General features: G+C 39.2%; 1 protein-coding gene across 1 annotated transcript; it reads right to left on the bottom strand.

Annotated features, from left to right (window-relative positions):
• Positions 1–16881: 16881 nt before the first annotated feature.
• On the bottom strand, positions 16882–18036 carry LOC132314263 (uncharacterized). Its single transcript, XM_059813145.1, has 4 exons — positions 17723–18036; positions 17401–17656; positions 17165–17250; positions 16882–17071 (listed from the first exon to the last, which is right to left on the bottom strand). Exons 1-4 carry the CDS (start codon positions 18034–18036, stop codon positions 16882–16884), a joined length of 846 nt encoding a protein of 281 aa, XP_059669128.1.
• Between the last annotated feature and the right edge of the window lie 215 nt (positions 18037–18251).

The following is an 18251-nucleotide window of genomic DNA, read 5'->3' as shown; positions in this document are numbered from 1 at the left end:
GCCAATCTTGATGACCTTAACTTCTCTGGGATGTACCACTCTTGGACAAACAAGAGTCCTGGTGTGTCAAATATTTCAAAGAAGCTTGATAGGGTCTTGATTAATGACTCTTGGACCCAAACTTTTCCTTTTTCTCACTGTACTTTCCTCCCACAAGGCATCTCAGACCATTCTTCTATGATTACAAAGCTTGGTAACCCAAGACCAACGAGGAAAATTCCATTTAGAATTTTCAATTGCTGGGCTGATAGTGATGAGTTTCTATCCCTTGTTCACTCACTCTAGATTAAACCTGTGGATGGCTGCACCATGTATCAAGTGATCACAAAACTTAAATCCCTCAAACAACCCCTTAACAAAACCTTCTCCAAGGAATTTAGGACAATCAAGATCGAAGTTCAAAATGCAAAGGACTTCCTGGATAAATGCCAACTTGCTTTTGATGCAAAACTTGATGACAACACACTGAGACTTCAAGAGAAGCAACTGAGCTCCAACTACACCAAACTTTGTGCAGCTGAAGAGAAGTCCTACAGGTAGAAATCTAGAATCCAATGGCTCAAAGAGGGTGATTCCAATTCACCTTCCTTCTTTAAATCAATTGCTTCCAGGCAAAACAGAAATAAGATCACAACCCTCACATCTTCATCTGGAGCACTGTTGGACACTGAGAATTCAATCAAAGCTGAACTCATCAACCATTTCACAATAGTATTGGGAATGAATCCTCATCCCTATCTAGGTATGGAGCAGCTATCCCCATTCATTCAACCAACTCTACCATCACAATTTCTCTCATCCCTCTGTTCTATTCCTTCTGATGAGGAAATTAGACAGTGGATGTTCTCATTGAACGGTGACAAGGCTCCTGGGCCTGATGGCTTTAATGCCCTATTCTTCAAGAAAAGTTGGCCAATCATTGGCCATGATGTCACCAAATCAATCAAGGATTTTTTTCACTAATGGAAAAATTCTCAAAGAAATCAACACAACTTATATTGCATTGGTCCCAAAATCATCCAATCCCTCTAGTCCAAATGACTTCAGGCCTATCTCATGTTGTTCAACATTAAACAATTGCATATCCACTCTCCTTGCTAACAAGCTCAAACCCACATTGCCTTACATCATTGGACCTGCACAGTCAGCCTTCATTCAAGGTAGACACATTGATGACTCCATTCTTCTTGCACAAGAACTTCTCAATGGTTACCACAAATATGCTAGTTCACCAAGATGTGCCATTAAGATTGATATTAAAAAAGCCTTTGATATTGTGTGCTAGGAATTTCTCTTTGACTCTCTTAAACTGTTAGGGTTCCCCCCTCCCTTCCAGATATGGATTAAATCATGTGTCTCTACCTCCTCCTTCTCAATATCAATCAATGGTGAACTATGTGGCCACTTCAGAAGTATTAAAGGCCTGAGACAGGGAGATCCCCTCTCACCCTTCCTTTTCACAATTGTTATGCAATGCTTTTCCTCAATTGTATCCAAACTTACCTCCGAAATGACCTTCAAATATCATTGGAGGTGTAAGGAATTAGGACTGTCCCACCTCATCTTTGCAGATGATCTCATGTTATTTTCACATGGCAATATCCCATCCTTGCACACATTTTTAACTGCCATTGAGAAATTCCATACTTTGTCTGGTCTTCAAATAAACCACTGCAAGAGTCATGTTTTCTTATCTGTTGTAACCTCTCAAATAGAGATTGCCATCCTTGATTTTCTAGGATTTGAAAAAGGAACCCTTCCTGTGAGGTACTTTGGAGTACCATTGGTTACTACTATGCTTAAAGCAAATGACTGCAGAACCTTAATTGATAAGATTACATCTAGAATTGCACATTGGATAAGGAAAAATCTTTCCCTTGCAGGAAGATTACAACTTATTAAGTATATATGAACCTGAAAAAATCTTTCCTATTCTCAACTCAGATGTACTGGAGCTCTAAATTCATTTTACCAATGAGCATTATATATGAACCTGAAAGTATCTTTGGTGCTTTCTTGTGGTTTGGTCTAATACTGAAAAAGACATGTGCTAAAGTTGCTTGGAACAAATGCTGCCTTCTTAAAGGGGCTGGGGGACTTGGTTTACCAAATTTGCATACATGGAATGAGAGTGCTATTATGACACATTTTTGGCACATTTAAAGCTCAAAGGATATGCTATGTGTCAAATGGATTCACACCTATCGTCTTAAAGGTAGAAGTATTTGGGATGTCAAAGTTTCAGGTCAGTGTTCATGGAGTTGGAGAAAACTTCTTGGCCTCAGAGATACAATATACCCCCTTGTCAAGCTAGAAATTGGTGATGGAACCTCAGCCAATTTCTGGTTTGACAACTGGAGTTCTCTTGGGCCACTTCACTACCTTGTTCAACCACAACAAAGAGCAGAAATGGAGTTTGGTAACATGACAAAAGTCAGCTCATTTATCACCTCCAACACATGGTCTTTCCCTACAACCATCCTCAACCACCTACCACAGCTGCAAAACATTGGCTCATTACCTAACCCTAATCCTAACATTAAAGATAAATTCATTTGGCTCCCCTCCAATTCCAGTCAGTTCTCTATCTCAAAAACAATGAAACACTTCAACCAACAACACCCTACCTTACCTTGGCTGCATCTGGTCTGGTCCAAACCATCTATTCTAAAACACTCGTTTACACTTTGGGTTGCCATACAACATAAACTGCCAACACTCAACAGAAGGTGCGCATCACACATCAACTCATCATTAATTGTGTACTATTTGTAACACTGAAGGTGAATCACATGATCATCTATTCTTCTCTTGTGCATTTGTCAAACCTTTGTGGAGCTTTTTACAAGCAAGACGTGGGTTCTACATTTAACTATCCTCTTGGGCAGAATTTATTGTTTGGGCATCGCACCATTGGAGGGGGAATTCAGAAATCCATAGCAATGCAATATCCAAAATGGGGACTAACAGCCATTGTCTACCATATCTGGAAGAGAGGAATAACAGAATCTTCAAAAAGACAACACTCATTGCCAACTCAGTCCTCAACCTATTCTTGGAGACAATTTGAGCAAAGCTACTCTCCTCTATAATCACTGATTCCTTCCACACCACCAGAATTGCTTTGGAATGGAACCTACCTTAATCAGTGATTCGTCCACCTGCAAAACCACCTAACTAGAGGAGTTGAATCTCTTTCACCACTACTGGAAATTAGCTCCTTGATCATCGGATTGTTGTGTTGATCTTCAATATCACACATTATTGTTGTTGGGCTGCTTTATATGTCTACAATGTTGTATCTTTCCCATTGGGCCTTTTTGGGCTGTACCTGTATAGTTTTATTTAGTTAGCATTGGGCTAACTATTGGGCTGTACTTTTTCTCAATTTTGAATGTTAAATTTAACTTTTAGAAAAAGAAGATATAATTGGTTGATGACATAAATAACTTCATATTAGGGTCTCGGTAATATAATTGAAATCTTAGACCAAATATATATATATATATAAATGACAATTTAATATATAATAAGTTACGACCTCTATGAGCGGGTATAACTGGGCGAGTTACCACACGACTAGTTTTAAAGTTGTGATGACCGTGAGCCCATCAGAACTCCGTAGTTAAACATGTTTATAGTGGAGTAGTATATATTAATATTAAAATAATATTTAATAATGTTTATTTAAAAATCATCATTCTTGTATACAAATTTGTCATAACATATTTTTATTATTATTTTTTAATTTTTTATTTATTTTATAGTTTAACAAATTTATCAAGGGCTCTTTTTTAAGATGAATTAGTTTGTTTCTCTCTCTCCCTCTCTTTTAGTTTTTATATATTGATCCATATTTTTCTGTAGACATATTAAATAATAGAAAAAAAGGGTACAAATAAAAATATACAATTTTATGATACCAAAAATAATAAGATTATAAAATAAATTAAGTTAAATAACAATAGAATATGAGGTTAGAAAAATTCAATTCAGTGCTTGAACAGATTCTTCAATTCTTGTATTCACATTTTGTTTTTTCAATAAAATTATGACACAAAAGTAGAAATAGGAGATAGAGTAAGATAATGAGTTCAATTGGAGTGAGATAGTGAGTTCACATGGAGAGACTGTAACGAGTGGAGGCAAGCAAATAAACATCTGTAATAAGAGAGGAAAAGAAATAAGGGAGGAATAAGGGAAAAAAAAAAGAAAAGAAGAAGAAGATAAAAATATAGAATGTAGGAAACACACACACAAAAAGAAAAAAGAAATAGAAAATTTTATCAATTCCCAATATGGTACGGAAAAAAACCTGTGCTAAGGAGGGGGAGGAAAAAAAAGTGAATAAAAAATGTATGATGAAAAGCATTGCCAGGGGCATCTATCCAAATACTATAATCTCCTCACCCTTAGAAAGGAGGAGGGAGTTTGAGCTAGCTTGGTGTGGACAACTCAAACTTCAACGTAAAAATGTGAGTCTTTTTTTTTTTTTTTTTTTTTTTTTTTTTAATTGGTACTCATACACACATGTCTCTATTGAGATTCGAATTCCTAATCTTTCTTTGAGAAGTAGAGGCTTGGTATCGTTAGGCCATTAACCTGTTGATTAAATGTGATAGTTAAGATTTGTCATTAGTATTATTATCAATTGATGTATCCATTATTAATTTAAATTCTATAAAAATAGATAGACATGTTATTCATCTTTAATGACGAGTCCTTGTTGAACATTTATCATTGAAACAGCGAAAAAAAAAAAAAAATCTGCAGTGGTAGTCAAGTTTTAACATAGGCAAATGACACAATGAATTGATTCCTAGTGGTCATAATAGAAAAATAAAAGATTTCCTAGGGAAGATAAATATGATAGTATATCATATTTAGCTAAAAATGGTGCCATATCATATATATTCTCTTTTAAATGGATTCATATACTTTGGTTGTAGGTCCTCAATTCCCATCTTTTGGACCAAATAGGGTTCATCTTTTGCAATTTCAATTCCCACCATATATTCCCTTTTTGACCATTTAGTGCCCCAAGAAGAGCACCCAAAAGTTGCACCTTCCAATGTGACCATGTTGCACCAGAATCAACTAGGCCATATTTGTGTAGTAGATAATATTCGTTTATTCCATTTATTTAAGTTTAAAACCAAAGATTATGTATATATATATATATAGAATAACTCTCTGCCAATGGGTTGAAAAAGATAAGATTAGTGAGAATTGGTTCTACACTTTGTTGGAGAATATACACATCCTACAACATGTACATGTTTCTTATAAAACGTCTTCATGGCTAATCACTTGGACAACACAAAACCCAATCACCAAACACATACAACACACAGAAGCACACACTACAAAGCAGTAGGGGAAAGGGTACTGATCGATAGCGAGGAAGGCAAATGTCGTCGAGACCGGAGAGTGCCACTTATCAGGCTGTGGAAGCGGCGCCACCACGACTTCTGCGCAGAGGAAGTAGGCTGAGTTGGGAGAAGAAGTTGGAAACCATTGAAGAAGAGAGTGAGTGTGGTGGTCATCATGGTCACAGCTGCAATCAGAAACCATCCACATTTGAGTCATCTTCTAAAGTTGTGGTCATCAAACAAGTCCCTTCTATGGTGGCTGGATGATCAAGTACTGGTCTCTTTTGGTATTTGGTAATAATATTTTACTTTAATTTGTACTTAGACTGGCTTTTTTCTAATAGTCTTTTATTTTTCCTTTTATTCCCAAGCCTTGCAAGACTATTATTAATTTTGGAGGGGGAGGGGGAGGGGGAGGGGGGAAATTTGATGAAGTAATCAACAATGTAATATGGATCTTGAATTATGTATTATAGTGTATCTTTTAAGACTTGTGTTATATATACATATATGTATACATACATACACAGAGAAAGACATATACAAATTGGGGTCTAAGGCTTTTTTACATACATTTAATATTGGTTAAAGTGCAACAACAACAACAACAACAACAACAACAACAACAACAACAACAAAAAAAAAAAAAAAACTATTACCTTTTGTAAATATATATATATATTTTTTTCCTAAATTTGTAAATAATTTCCTTGAACTACAAACTGTCCATGAATTAATAATTTATTACAATTAAGGACAAATCCATGTAAAAGATTATTTACACCTTTCTCATTAAAATTTTCATTGCTTATTAAATATATTTTTTAATCTTTTCTCTTATATAAATATTAATTATATTGTTTGCTTTAATTTTATTATATGTATCAATTTATCATAAAAATGAAAAAAAAAATAACTACCATTTTTTAAAATAATTAATTTATTATTAAAACTTTACTATTTATAGTAAAACGTACTTATTATATTTAGGTTAAACTTTCTTGCCGCAAAGAAAAACTTTTTTATCATACAATATATTAATGAACAATTAATAAATTAATTAAATAAAATACTTTCTTTTTCATGCAATATATTGATAAAAAATAAGAAATTACTTAAATTGTTTTAAAATTTTCTACTTAAGATTTTTACTTAATATCAAGAATCAAAGGAAAATTTATGCAACTTTAATGGAGAATATGCCATCAAATTAGTATGAAATTTTTTCTTAATTTATTTTAATAAGAAAAATGATTAAGTGAAATTCAATAAAAATGATATTATGGTTATTTAATGAGAATTAACTTAGGCATTGAGCATTTTGTAACAAAATATGATACTTCAGGAGGTGTTGTGCAAATAATATGCCCAAAAAATGAAGCTTAGAATCAATAAACGATGAAGAAAATAGGACAATTACTAACTGTAAATGCAAGAAAATATCACTCCCGATCTCTCTAATATTTCATTACACAATTTTTCTATCTCCCCCTTTCTATATCTTCTATGCCTATTTATAGGCAATTACAAGTGTTATAACTAACTTCTTATGTTGGACTCTCAGTCTTTGGGCCTTTTTCCTTTTGGGTTTGACTCAATCCGGTGGATCTCTGGTGTTGGGCCTGTGGCATTAGTCTTCAAGCTTGGGCTTGAACTTGCTGCCTAACCCGATGCTCTCCTCTTGGGTTAGACCCGGTCCACTCTACCTTCGGTATCCTCAACTGTCCTCATAATTACTCCCTAATAAATTAGGGGGTAATTATTAATGGCTGCGAATCATGACTTTGACGGCTCAAAAAGATCTCTTGGGAAAAAGGAGGTTGGACCTAGAAACGATGCCTTGAGATTCAAAAAACCTATCGCTTTTCTGACGCTTCGGCCTTCGGGCCCACTTTGTCTTTATAAGTCTTAAAGACGCCCCCACATTCCTCTTTACCATCTCCATCTTGCTTTGCTGTTAGTCGAATCCTTGCTTGTCCCTTTCGAATCAAATCAAATCTCTTCTGGCGAACTCTTGTGAAAGCTTCTTTTCCAGCGATCTCGCAGTGCTCTTTGCAGTCTCTAATCTTCGAGGTTAGTTTCTGTAATATCCCTAATTTTCAAAAGGATAGTCTCGGTATTTTGTTTAATTGTTTTCTGTTCATTAATTGTTTTATTTATGTTTTAATTAACTTTTTAATTAGTCCTGGTATTTAATTTATGTTTTAATTGACTTTTTAATTATTTGACTTGCTTGACTTATTTGTATTATTTGAATTAATTATTTGGTTTATTTGTTTTCTTTGATTTAATTAATTATTTGAATTATTTACATTAATTGTGATAATTGTGATTATTTAAGTTAATTGTTTTAATTATTTATTTGGCTTTAATTTTCTGTAAATTGTATTTTATTTTCTGTTTTACGTTAACTTGGAATTTTATTGTTTCTTTAATTGAATTAATAATTAAATGTTTTAATTAATGACTAGGTATAAAAGTGTGGTTAGGGTTTAGTTCTGTTTAGGTTTAATTTAATGAGCCGACAGGGTTTATAAACTAGGTTGTGTTTATGGGCCGAGTTTCAGACTTTGGATATAATTGGACTTAGGTTTTTGGTTGCCTATAAATATATAAGATAAGTCTGTTTAGGGTTTTAAGAAAAGTAAAACCAAAACACGTTTGTGGAAATAGAGACGAGGAACAGAGGAAGTTGCAGTAGGAATTGCCGGAGATCGTAGAAGACAACGTGGAGATTTTTAACAAAAATCTCAAAAGGCAAGTTCTATCCTTACTCTCTCCCTTAGGCTTCGTGTTCTTTGCATTCCTAAACTGTTCCAGGATTAATTGTAACTTAAAACGTTTCTCTGTTCGTGCTTAAGTTTGATACACACCAGTATGTGTTCCATGGTTATTAAACTGTTAAAACTTGATAGTTGTGTGCATAATTCTTGATTTAAGTTCATGATTAATAATGGTATAAGGACTTAAACATGGACTGGGAACACATTAGGGTTAGGTTACAGGATTTGGAAGTCAGAACAGTGAGGCGTAGAGGCTGCAGAGTCCATCGGAGGAGGGAACGACGAAGCAGAGAGGGAGGGAGCCGGCTCTCCTTTGGAGGGAGCCGGCTCCCCTTAGTGTGGAGGCGGCTCCAAGAAACTGGAGCCGGCTCCAATGTTTAAAGGAGGTGGCTCCAATTTTTGGAGACGTCTCCTTGCTCAGTTTTTCAATTTTTTCTTCGTTTCTAGTTGGTTTTTCATGCAGGGGATGATTTTGGAACTTTTCAGATGAGGTTAGAACTGAATATGTAAGGTTTATAAGAGCCTCATGTCTGGGTTAAGGTTCCAGAAGGAGTGTTAATTAATCTGTCCACTTGGAATAGCTTGGACAGTAAAGAACTTGAACAAATAATTATACTATGATTGGAGTTGATAGACTTGCAGTGGTTAGTTCTCTGTATTAGTTTTTTTTTTCCTGAGATGAACAATGGTTTTAGAACATGTTTCACCATATACCATGATCTTGTATTTGAATTATATATGGGTAGGATGCATTAGTGTTGAATGGAACTAAGTTTTAAATTTAGCATCAATTGGATTTTGAGAAACAACCAAAACTAAGCATGTATATATACATACTATAATTCTATCTTGATGCTTGCACTATTACTGCTAGTATCAACTGTTGGAGGAAATGAACTTGTTGATGGTTATATTAAATGTTTGTAATATCAACTGCTCAGTATTGAATGATAATTTGAAATAGTCTCATCATTATATCTGTTTGAATGAAGCAATCTAAACTGAGAAAGTTTGTGTTTATACAGTAACTATAATTCTTGATACTTACATTATATCTGTTAGTATCAGTGTTAGATATAAAACTGAATCTGTTTATGTATATATCTGATTCTTTTTATGGATGCTTACACCATGTCTGTTAGTATCAGTAATGGAAATATGGATTTACCTGATGTTTACTTTAATTGTTGATGTTATCAACTGCTGGATGATTGGGTAGTATACACCGGTATGGGACGGTGGTATGCTAGGGATGGTTTGGTTTCAAAATACAAAAACCTACCTACTCTGGATTAAGAATTGGATTAACTAAAGGTTAAGTCCTATTAATTGTAGTGTCATGGCAACGACTAGTTGAGCAGCACTACTAGGATTCGGGATGGACTTTAAATATATTGTTATGGTACCTCGATATGAGCTTGAGTCTCAGGATCAACGGTTAGGAAGCGTATATGCATTGGAATGCATAGCTGGATACGATGGTTAGAGGTGTACCCTGTTTAGGTATAGGTACATATGCCCACTTCGTGTGCGTTTTAGTATGTTACCTTTATTCAGGTTGAGACCGGCCTGTAGTCCAGTGAGAGTCCTTTAGTGTGACTATATATATATTTACGGACTATTAGCTATTGTTGAATTGTTTAGGATGTATATGCGTATCGGGCCTCTGTTTGGATTGTAGTAGTATAGAACTTGCGCGTGGGTCTGACCCACTTCTATTTTTCAGGTACACGACAGTTCCAGGCTTAGATGTGTTCGTGCCGAGCAGAGGTCTATATTCACTCTTCGGACAATGTAGGATTCACTCCATAGTTTTATTTCTGGATGTTTATTACAGTTGTTTTATCTTCTGTTTGGATGTTTAATAGGGGTCCACTAGAGATGGATTCCCGAGTTGTAAACTGATGGAGTTTTGGAGTTTGGGTTTGATGGATTTTAATAATTATAATATTTTGCGGATTCTATTTCTAGTTCTTTTCAGCTTTAATTTCATTTCTTAATTCATTTTGTATTCCGTGTTCATTATAAAATATTAATTGTTCGATATTCCCTCGGGCTCGGACCTGGGCCTGATCAACCCGTGTCTCGGATCCGAGGGGTATCACAGTTTCGCTTCTACTTCTTCTTTTTGGGGATTTGCTTTACTTTCCCAGAGTTCTTGTTTGCTTTCATCATGACAATCGACTTAGACATCCTTCGCATGAAACTTAATCTCCCTAGTGATGTTCAAATTAGGGTATGTCTCAGAGATGTAGACGTTAGAACTGGTACGGGTCTCCTTCCCGGCGAAGTTCTATTTTCCCATCTTCATCTTAACGTCATTAGGTTCCCTCTACACCCCTTCTTTAACTGTGTTTTTAATAGATTAGGGATTTCCCCTTTGCAGGTAAATCCATATTTCCTTAGAATCATATCTGTTATGCTGCTTCTGACCCGTGACAGAGGTCTGGATCTTGATCTCATAGATCTTCTCTTTTGTTACAAGATTAGCAAAATCCAAACTGAGGAACCATTTTACCACTTTTACCCGTTTAACAAGAAGTCCATATGTAAGGACACAATCAAATCTGAGAAGGGTTAGAGAAAGAACATAATAGGGATTAGGGGGGCCTGGTCTTCCACGGCTGCAAAGGATTATCCAATCCTGAGCGCCTTTGGCGTGTGCTCTATTTCTTCGTATAAGAAATACAAAACTCATAAGAACGATTGTCTCTGTGAAACTTGTATTCCTCGCTTTTGCACTTTTTTATGCCACTCCCTGGGCATTCCTTGTAATGACTTGAGTTATGGTGTTTGCAGGGATAGGGTTAATTACCTGAAGAAGTATGTTCTGAACGACATCCCTTCCTGCTCAGACCTCCTTACTTCAGATAACCTTTCTGCCCTTTTAGTCCTCGGCAACACAATGAGTCAGCTCAAGATCCCATCATTTGGTAGGAAGAAAGACCCTCCAAGGACCGCTGATGCTTCTGCTGCTACCTTTCTCCTGCCTCGGCATCTTCTTCTGCCACTATCTCTGGCACTTCCCCTCCTATCAATCCGACTATGGTAACTGCCAGCCCGGTCATCAACGTTTTGCCTACCAATCTGAACACAACTTCATTAGTCAGCAACCCTCCGAGCGCTACCACTTTTGCTGTTCGTGAAAAGGAGAAAAGAAAGAGGCCTTTGCCTGAGGGTACATCTGGTTTAGATGGTATCCCTCCAAGCAGAAGGGTTCGTACCTCTGGGTCGAATGCGCCCGTGTCTCTACCAATCAGGCCCCTTCCACCCTTTGGGTCTGTCACAGACAATGCTTTTGCCTCTGTAATGGCGCCATGGAGTCCTCGGTTCGTCCGAGCGGATGGGATAAGCATGAAGCCGAGCGAGACAATGTTCAGGGATGGTCCTACTACCATGGCATATTACAGAATATGTGGACTCCCAAGGACATTGAAGTGGCCAGAGGCTTGTCACAAAAGGAAGTGTTCAGCTGTTTCCCTTTATCTGTTATGGAGGTATCTGGTTTCCCCTTTAATCACTAGATCTTTTCATAGTCTTTTCCCTTCATCCCTTCTGACTATGCGCTTGATTTAACCAGTATTCATGCATATTTCTGCAGACCTTGTTCGGTATGATGGCCATGCAGAAGCAAGTGGAGTTGGGGAATGCCAAGGCTCTTAAGTTTTCTGACGGCTTTGATGCGGCCAAAAAGGAGAATGAAATCATCAGCGCCAAAAATACCGAGCTGATGGTTCAGCTTGACAAGGTTGAAAAAGAGAGAGATGCTCTGGAAAAGGAGGCAGACACTCTCCAGGATGAGAATGACGCTCTACAAATTGAGAAGAGTGTCTGGCACATTGAGCGTGACTCACTTAGGGCTGAGAAGGGAGAACTTCAGCGCCTACTTAGTGATGAGCAGACCGCTCGAATGGTTTTCGAGAGGAGGGCCTTGGAAGAGCACGACGCCCTGCTTAACATTATTGGCAAAGTGAATGGCGGTATGATGGCTCTTCATGCACGTTTTTCCAGGGTTGGTGCCCTCAGGTATGCACAGGGGTTCCGAGAGGGTTACACCGATCGCGTTCCTGCTGAAGGCCAGACCGGTTCTACTCTGAATGAGGTTGACAAGGAGTTGGACATTGATCCTCAGGAACCTATGTTGATCCAGATTCCACTCTTGCTAAGCATATTTTTGATGAGTGTCAGGAGATTGCTTCTTCCAGGGTCACTTTACTCCTACCACTGATCAGCCCTTGGACGTGCCTTCTCTGTCCACCCTGGTCCCTTCTGCGACCACCGCCGAGGTTGAGACTCAGCAGATCAACTCTGTTATTCAACTTGATTCTCCTCCTCGTGAAGATGGGGTGACCATTGGTGGCGAAGAGATAGGTCAGCTTAACCAGGATAGTGATGGAACAGAGGCAACCAATTAGGGTTCTCCTGTTGCAACAATTTTTTTTTTTTTTTTTTTTTTTTTTTTTTTTTTGTATTCATGTCATATATATACTTTATAGGTTGTAACCTCAAAAATTCCTATGATAAATGAGATAACAAATTTTTGGCTGAACTTTGCTCCAAATTTTTTATATTTTCCCATTGATTACACCTGCTTGTCAGTAACAACAATTAATTCCATATTCAGCTTAGGCAAGTTTTTGGCGTTTGGCTCATAGTGTCAGCTACCACTAACTTTGCAGAGTGGTTGGCGCTCGGCTAGAATGCCATTTGCCACTGTCACTCTTTATTTTTTGGCAAGTTTTTGGCGTTCGGCTCATAGTGCCAGCTGCCACTAACTTTGCAGAGTGGTTGGCGCTTGGCTAGAATGCCACTTGCCACTGTCACTCTTTATTTTTTGGCAAATTTTTGGCGTTCGGCTCATAGTGCCAACTGTCACTTACTTTGCAGAGTGGTTGGCGCTCGGCTAGAATGCCACTTGCCACTGTCACTCTTTATTTTTTGACAAGTTTTTGGTGTTCGGCTCATAGTGCCAGCTGCCACTAACTTTACAGAGTGGTTGGCGCTCGGCTAGAATGCTACTTGCCACTGTCACTCTATATTTTTTGGCAAGTTTTTGGCGTTCGACTCATAGTGCCAGCTGCCACTAACTTTACAGAGTGGTTAGCACTCGGCTAGAATGCCACTTGGCACTGTCACTCTTTATTTTTTGGCAAGTTTTTGGCATTCGGCTCATAGTGCTAGCTGCCACTAATTTTGCAGAGTGGTTGGCGCTCGGCTAGAATGCCACTTGCCACTGTCACTCTTTATTTTTTGGCAAGTTTTTGGCATTCGGCTCATAGTGCCAGCTGCCACTTACTTTGCAGAGTGGTTGGCGCTAGGTTAGAATGCCATTTGCCACTGTTACTCTTTATTTTTTGACAAGTTTTTGGCGTTCGGCTCATAGTGCCAGCTGCCACTAACTTTGCAGAGTGGTTGGCGCTCGGCTAGAATGCCACTTGCCACTGTTACTCTTTATTTTTTGGCAAGTTTTTGGCATTCGGCTCATAGTGCCAACTGCCACTAACTTTACAGAGTGGCTGGCGCTCGGCTAGAATGCCACTTGCCACTGTCACTCTTTATTTTTTGGCAAGTTTTTGGCGTTCGGCTCATAGTGCCAACTGCCACTAACTTTGCAGAGTGGTTGGCGCTCGGCTAGAATGCCACTTGCCACTGTCACTTTTTATTTTTTGGCAAGTTTTTGGCATTCGGCTCATAGTGCCAGTTGCCATTTACTTTGTAGTTTTTCAAACATTCAATTTTTTCAGAGGAAGATAGTTCTTTATAGATTTCAAAATTTCGTACATTCATAGGTACACAATTTGAAAATGAACAATGATAAATTGGAACTCGACTTTCTATTGATAATACCTTTTCAGAGATGTAGCATTTCATGGCTTGTTGACCAGCCTTCCAGTCATGGTTTCTAAGGTGTAAGCTCCATTTCCTAAGACTTCTGCAACTCTATATGGGCCTTCCTAAGGTGCCACCATTTTCTTAACCATTCCTACCTTTCTTTTCAGAACCAGATCACTTGGTGCAAAGTCTCTGTGCTTTACCTTTTTGTTATGGCTGTTCATAAGGGTCTGCTAGTAGGATGCGAGCCTTATTGCCGCTGCATCTCTCTTTTCCTCCAATATATCGAGGTTAAACCTAAACATACTATCGTTATGCTCTCGGCTCTATGCTAAGCTTCGGACAGTCGGAACTAAATGCTTGACCGATATAACTGCCTCGGTACCATACGCCATGACGAATGGGCTCTCTTCGGTCGGTCGTCTTGGGGTCGTTCTATAAGCCCATAAGACGTTCGGCAGTTTATCTAACTATTTTCCTTTTTGATCCTCAAGCTTCTTCTTGATGCAAGCAAAGATTATTCTATTTGTGATTTCTGCTTGTCCATTAGCCTGGGGGTGACTTATTGCCGCTAGCTTTTGATTAATTCCATACTCTTTCAACAACTCTCTTACTTGCTTGCTGTCAAGGTTTGTCCCATTATCCATGACGAATGACCTCGGAACACCAAAATGGCACATAATATTACTCCAAATAAAGCGTTTCACATAAGTCCAAGTCACGCTCGGATACAGTTCTACTTCCACCCACTTAGTAAAGTAATCTGTTGCCAGCAGCACATATTTGTTTTGAGCTCTTGTAGTTGGCAAAGGACCAACCACCTCCATCCCCCATTGTGCGAAAGGCAATGGTGTGGCCATTACGTGCAACTCCTCAGGTGGTTAGTGGATTAATGGTCCGTATCTTTGGCATTTGTCACACCTTCTAGAGAACTCTTCCGCATCTCTTGACATGTTCAGCCAGAAGTACCCCTGTGTCATTGCTTTGTGCGCTAAAGATCTTCCCCCAAAATGATTTCCACATACACCTTCATGAATAACTCATAATATCTGCCGAGCTTCTGTGGGGGTGACACATTTCAAGTATGGCCCGGAAAAAGAGCTTCTGTACAACTGGTTATGCACTATGGCATACTTTGCAGCATTCGATTTGACCTTTCTAGCCTCTTCCCATTGCTCGGGCAAAGTACCATCCCGAATGTAAGTTATGATTGGATCAATCCAACTCGGCTCATATGGTATGAGATTCACTTGCCAAGGATCGAAGCCTGTAGGCTCTTCGAAGATGGATGGCTGGCTTAGTATACCTATTGGAATCACCCTTGCCAATGTCTCCCTAGAACTCGAAGCACTGCATGCTAACCAATCGGCATTGTCGTTATGCTCTCTCGGCAACCGGATGAATTCAATTTTCTTAAAGCCTTTGGCTTCACGCAGCACGGCAGAACGATATGCTTCCATCGTTTCGTCCTTGGTTTCGTACTCACCATTCACCTGACGGACAATTAACTGTGAGTCACTAAAAGCAGTTAAGTTGCTGACCCTCAGCTCTTTGGCCAACTTTAGTCCATTGAGCAACGCCTCGTATTTTGCTTCATTATTAGTGGCTTAGAATTCAAGTCTGAGCGCTTGGCTCAAAGACGTGCCCTCTGGCGTTTGTAATTTGATCCCAATACCTGCCCCCATCTGGTTGGAGGAGCCATCTACGTAGAGCTTCTATGGACATCTTCTAAGGTCTTCCTCTGCATCTTCTGAATTGTACTCCAGTAAAAAATCTGCCACCACTTGCCCTTTAATAGCTGTTCTGGGCTCATATGTTATGTCAAATGAGCTTAACTCTATGGCCTATTTCGTCATTCTCCCCGAGAGGTCCGGCTTGTGCATGAGCTCTCTAATTGGGAAAGTTGTCAGAACGAGTATATGATAGGACTCGAAATAATGCCGCAGCTTTCTCTTGGCATTAACGAGCGAAAGTATTACCCGTTCGGCCTTCGAATATCTTTGTTCAACCTCGGTCATCGTTTTACTAACATAAAACACCGGGTACTGCACTCCTTCTTTGCAACGAATCAAAATGGTACTTGTTGCAATGCTAGATACTCCAAGTTATAAAAATAGCTTCTCTCCTGGATCAGGAGCAGACATGACTGGTGGATTCTGTATATACTCTTTTAATTGAGTCAGTGCTTGTCGCTGTTCGTCCCCTCAGACCTATCTCCCATGGCTCCGTATTGTGTCGAAGAATGGCTTACAACGATCTAACAGCTTTGAGATGAACCGGCTTAATGCAGCTATTCGACCTGTGAGAGCTTGCACTTCTTTGATTGTCTTCGGTTCCACATTTGTGGTCAAAGCTTCTGCCTGAGCTAGGCTAGCCTCTATTCCTCTGTGTTTAACTACATGTCCTAGGAATTGGCCAGAACTCACACCGAATGAACACTTGTTTGGATTAAGCCTCATTCCAAAGCTTCTTAGCACATCAAACATGTCTTGGAGATGTTTCAGATGATCAACTTTCTTCTTACTCTTCACTACCATGTCATCAATGTAAGCCTCCACAGTTTTTCCCATCTGATCTTTAAAAATCTTGCTGATCAGCCTCTAGTAGGTTGTTTCTGCATTCTTTAGTCCGAACGGCATGAATCTGTAGCAGTAAGTCCCTCGTTCGGTAACGAAAGAAGTTTTCTCTTCATCAGCGGGGTTCATGAGGATTTGATTGTAGCCTGAATAAGCATCTAGGAAGGTTAAACGCTCGTACCCCGTTGTAGAATCTACCATTTGGTCAATCTTTGGCAGTGGGAAGCTATCATTCGGACATGCTTTGTTTAAATTGGTGAAGTCAATACATACTCACCATTTGCCATTTTTCTTTGGCACAACGACAACATTTGAGAGTCATTCTGGGTACTGTACTTCCCTAATGAACGTTGCATCAAGTAACCTATCAACCTCTTCGGCTATAATCTGATTGCGTTCTGGAGCGAACCTTCTCTGCTTCTGCCTTACAGGTTTCATGATCGGATTAACGTTAAGGGAATGACATGATATAGAAGGACTGATTCTAGGCATGTCTAAGTGACTCCATCTGAACACATCAGCATTTCATGACAAAAAATCAACTAGCTCCCGTTTTTCTTCCTCGGCAAGTTTTATTCCCACTCTGGTTGTTCGCTCTGGCCTGTCATGGTAGATCTGCACATCAGCAAGAGGCTCTTCAGTTAAGTCCATAGGCTCCTCCTCCCCATTCTGTGTGGGTGAAGGTTCCTGTAATTGCTATTTCAAGCTTGCCGAGCGAATATGTGCTTTTCCTTTTCCAGCGAATTTCATAGTCACAGAATAATACTCCTTAGCTGCAACCTGGTCCTAATGAATGTCAATCACCTTATTTTTGTCAGGCCCTAGGCACCTCATTACCTGATGCAGAGTTGAGGGAACACCCTGAACTTTGTGAATCCATCCTCTGCCCATCAAAAGGTTGTAAGATTGGTGGATCTCAACAACAACAAAGCTCTCTATCAGAACCCTTTCTACAGCCTGCACTGCAACTTCCACCTTACCGATGGGTTCAACCCATTTTCCATCGAACCCTAGCAAGGGATTTGCAGTGGGCTTGAGCCTCTCGGGTTTTATTTCGAGCCGATTGAATGTGTCCCTCGGCATAACATTCGCACTGCTCCCAGGATCAATCAAGACTCATCGTACCAGGCATTCTGTTACTGTCAAACTGACGACTAACGGATCCTCGTGAGGAATTTGAACGTATAACAGGTCGTTTCTGTCAAACTTGATCTGTGTTGATGCACTCTGCTGGTGCAGAGTGTTTACACTGCCTATCATCCTCTTCATCTGTGCCTGGCGAAGGCGTGTTCGAAGCAGTTCATCTGACTCCTCAGTGGGTTCAGGCCGACCGTGAATTGCATTGATTATTCGAACTGGTTGCGTGTTGTGGGAGCTCGACTTCTGATTCCTCTTCACTTGCTCCATCGGTAGGTTCTGTTCTACCGCCAGGCCTTGAATATAACTTGCGAACTCCCCTCTGGCTATCAGCATCTTTACCTATCTCTTTAAGTTCCTGTATTCATTAGTCTGATGGCCAAAGTCAGAATGGAATGCACAATGCTTAGACTGGTCCCTCTGCTCAAGGGGCTGTCTGATTGGTAAAGGAGATCGAAACTTATCTTTATTTTCTTAGTACAGCCTTGCTAAGGTGACTTTCAATGGAGTAACCAGCTCTTCCTCCCTGGGCCTCTTCTCAGATTTCCAGG

The sequence above is a fragment of the Cornus florida genome, unplaced genomic scaffold (genome assembly GCF_030987335.1).
Source record: "Cornus florida cultivar Cherokee Brave unplaced genomic scaffold, ASM3098733v1 CherokeeBrave_3.0.0_Hap2_Chr06, whole genome shotgun sequence".
Classification (NCBI taxonomy): Eukaryota; Viridiplantae; Streptophyta; class Magnoliopsida; order Cornales; family Cornaceae; genus Cornus; species Cornus florida.
The sequence above is the reverse complement of the archived record's forward strand: the minus strand, read 5'-3'. Positions and strand labels throughout refer to the sequence as shown.